At 42.2% G+C, this 4,009-nt stretch overlaps 1 protein-coding gene across 1 annotated transcript in view; it reads left to right on the top strand.

The window, feature by feature from the left end:
* Positions 1-4,009, top strand: part of LOC109973944 (receptor-type tyrosine-protein phosphatase gamma-like) — a gene marked incomplete at its 5' end in the record, with an annotated part of 164,458 nt that overhangs the window by 150,806 nt on the left and 9,643 nt on the right. The window contains 1 exon segment of the mRNA XM_020623850.1: positions 3,744-3,893. Within this exon segment, the coding sequence (XP_020479506.1) occupies positions 3,744-3,893 (150 nt within the window).

The following is a 4,009-nucleotide window of genomic DNA, read 5'->3' as shown; positions in this document are numbered from 1 at the left end:
ATATCACTAGCGTGGTGTAGAACAAAATTATCTATGTAGTAATACTGCTTGCAAACCAATGATGGTAAGATGATGTTATGGGGTAGGACTAGATAAGTCTAACTTCTTCCTACTCCCTTCAAGCATGTACTAGGTATAAGCAAATTGATAATGCATTTGTGGATATGTGTGAAATTATGTGTGTTGACATATTGACTGTCGTTACATGTTTGAAAGAATAAATCAAATCAAATCAAAAACAAATCAATGATCTTTTATGCAGTCCTCACTGTCCGCTGAAGTCTGTACTTGTACTTGCAACTAGATTCTGGACTTTGACCAGCAGGCCTCAGCATGTTAGGTCAGACAGCACCTGCTCCTCCACCATTATCTTCAACATCGGCGTACCACAGGGCTGTGTGCTGAGCCCATATTCCTCTACTCCCTTTTTACCCATGACTGCAGGCCTGTGCATGGCTCTGTCCTGGACCACCAACACCCGCAGCCTGGTTAAAAAGGCTCACCAGCACCTCCTCTTTCTGAGGACACTTAAGAAGAACCACCTTCAGCCATCCTGGTAAAGTTCTACCGCTGTGCCATCGAGAGCATCCTGACCAGCTGTATCACAGTCTGGTATGAAAACTGCTCTGTCTCTGACCACAAGGCACTGCAGTAGGTGGTGAAAACTGCTCAGCGCATCACAAGGTCTCCATTTCCAGCCATTGAGAGTGTCCACAGGGAACTCTGTCTCTGATGTGCTCGCAGGACTCCTCTCACCCTGCTCACAAACTGTTTGACCTCCTACCCTCTGGGAGGTGCTTCAGGAGCCTCCGGACCAAAACCAGTGGACTCAGGAACAGCTTGTTCCCCACAGCTGTCTCCTTACTGAACTCTGTCCCCTGTTGACCCCCCACTGCCTTCCTCTATACCATTACACACACCTCACCCCTTCTCATCTCTCCTCCCAGGACTAATGCAATACGCTTCTGTTACTGTAACACTGAAGTGATCTGTTAATTTGCACATACTCTACTCACAGGATACTGCTCTTTATTCATTTGCACACAGTTCTTATGCAGATACTGTTGTTACGTCTGTGACTCGGGCCGCCCCATGTACCTCGGTAGCCGGCACAGGTAGCAGCTCCGCCCCCGCACAGGTGAGGGTGCATTCCAGGCGACAAGGCACACCTGCACTCCATTACCAGAGCAGTATATAGGGTCAGCGTTGGTGCGTCCTCGTTGCCAGATTATTATGTATTATCCTGATGGTAACTACGTTTCATGTTCATGCCAAAGTTTATGGACCATTGTTTGATCTACGCTCCTTTCGCAACTTTGTGAACTGTATTTGCGCATTGTTCTGTGGTATCGGTTTTCTTGCCCTTCTCACGTTTAAAGGGGTTTTTGGTTTTTGGACTGCTTTTTGTGAATTGCTCCACCTCTCAGAGCTCCAAGGCTATCCTGGAACAGCGCCACCATCCTACGTCGCACCGCTCAGCTACCAGCGCTGCCTCATCAGGGGACCCACACACCGAACCCTGGCACCGAATCTCTGAACCATTTGAAATCACCTGTTTTTTTTTTTGTTTGTTTTTGTTGTTGTTTTTTACATGATATTGGTCATAAAATGTGATCCACAAGTATAGACAAATACAATTTTATGTTAAGAACATATAAACAATGATCATTTTTATACTTTTATTGAATCCAATCATTAAACATTCAAAGTGCTGGTGGACAAAGTAAGTGAACCCTTGGATTTAATAACTGGTTGAAACTTCTTTGGCAGCAATAATCACAAACAAATGCTTCCTGTAACTGTGGATCAGAACTGCGTTTTTATGAGAGAGGACACTTAGGTCTTCTAACCAGTTGTTCCTGGAAGTACCAAAGTCCAGACTGAAACATTGGGGAGACTGAGCTTTTTCTGTTCGGGCTCCTGTACTGTGGAATGGTCTGCCACGGGATATTAGATCTGCTCGAAACCTGACTGTTTTTAGATCACTTCTTAAAACATATTTGTATTCACAAGCTTTTAACAACTTCACTGATTGATGTATTTGTTTTGAGTATACATTTTTGCTGTTATTGTTTTATTGTGTAGATGTGTTTTATCTGGTTTTATTTATTTTATTATTTTTTTTATGTTTTACTGTAAAGCACCTTGTAACGTAGGTTTAGAAAGGTGCTATATAAATAAGTTTTGCTTGCTTGCTTGCTTGCTCATTTCACAGCATCTCTTTTAGGTTGAGGTCTGGGCTCTGACTGGGATGCAGATTTTCTTGTTTTGATGCCATTCTGTTAGATCTACCTCAGTGTTTAGGGTAACCATGCTACTGCATTACCCCGCTTCTACTGAGCTTCAGTTGGTAGACAGTCACCCTGACATTATCCTGTAGGATTCCTTGATAAACCTAGGAATTTATTTTTCACTCCAAACTTTCGAGGTCCAGAGGCAGCAAAGCAGCCCCAACTCATGAAGAAAACCAGATAATTGCAAATGGTTCATGTACTTTTTCTTGCCAGTGAACAGTGTTGGTTAATTCCTCTGACCTGCCACAGACCATGTAAATCTTAAGACCTGCAATGAATCCTCCTTCATGAAGGTGATGATGTAGTCTTTACAAAAACTGTTTTAAAGAGGTGTGTGTCATAAGTTGGCAACTGCTACTTGAGTGTCACATAAATACACTTCTGACTTAACTTGCAGCTTGTACCCATTTCACCCCAGACTCGACTCAGACTCATGAAGAATGACTTAACGATGAGTCTCTCAGCATTTCCGTTGGTGTAATTCCATAAGCATATGCTTACACAAAGAGTATTTCCTATGAGGTCTGCAGGATTTCCACTGAACAGCAGGACTGATACATTGTGATATTTGAACTTTTAAAACCTGGAGTGGGGAAGAATTGGCAGAAATTCACTGCAAACCTGCTGTCACATAGCAGTTTGCTGTGTTACAGTCATTTAAGAATTTTGCTAATTATACATTCAGAAAATCTACTCAAAACTTACTTAAAAATTGTAAGATCAGACCTGAAGGAATACAAAAGTACAGGCTTTAATGTAGTGACTTTAACACTGAAAGTGTTGCCTTTTGCACCTGGAATAGGACTAGGATTGGAAATGATATAATCCAACATAGATAGGGCTGACAAGCAGCCAACCAGGTTGGAATGGAATGAAAGAAACTGGGACACTTGTCTCACCCTGTAACATGTCCCCATATACACAAATATAGTAGGTAACTATGTAAAGTGGCACCCAGGATCGGCAGCTTCACAGGAAGTTTCAAACCAACAATACAGCCTGTGCAATGAGGCTTTCAAATGGCCAGTCATAGGGTGGCTCTCTAGGTGCCCTTGTTAGAACATCACCTAATTGAGAGACCTTTAACAAGCCTTTATTAAAAACTTGACATTTTTTAGTCAATTCTGTAAACACTGAGCACCGATTACAAAAATCTGGAGGAATGGTAGAACATTCAACTGTTGCATAGGTATAGTGATAGATTCTACTGTAGAAGAGGGGTAAAACAGCAAGAGGTCATTTTAAAATCAAAATATTGAGCTGTGTTCCTCTTGATGTCATTGCTTCATTGCTAATAAAGTGGAAATTTCAGTCCAAGTGTGGTGTTAAGTGAACCTTTGTTCCCTCTCGTACCTGTGTATATATAATATTTTTAAAGTAATTTTGTATCCTGTTATCCATTGTTGAATGAATGAACAAACACTTGTGAAACTGTGTGCTCTTCTGCAGGTGGAGGATGAGTTTGTGTACTGGCCAGCCAGCCAAGAGGAGGCCATGACCTGCGAGGCATTCACTGTCACCCTCATAAGTAAAGACCGACTCTATCTGTCCAACAAGGAGCAGATCAGCATCCATGACTTCATCCTGGAAGCTACTCAGGTGACTGTGCGCACATGTGTGAGAGAGGAGCTTTAAAATATTGTCTGATTTAACTGGACATACTGAATACAGTGTGAGCACATTTTTCCTCTGGAAGGGTCTGAAATTTGTAGGGA

This window comes from Monopterus albus, unplaced genomic scaffold (genome assembly GCF_001952655.1).
Source record: "Monopterus albus unplaced genomic scaffold, M_albus_1.0 scaffold312.1, whole genome shotgun sequence".
Classification (NCBI taxonomy): Eukaryota; Metazoa; Chordata; class Actinopteri; order Synbranchiformes; family Synbranchidae; genus Monopterus; species Monopterus albus.
Note: the sequence above shows the minus strand (reverse complement) of the source record. Positions and strands in the feature narration are given on the sequence as shown.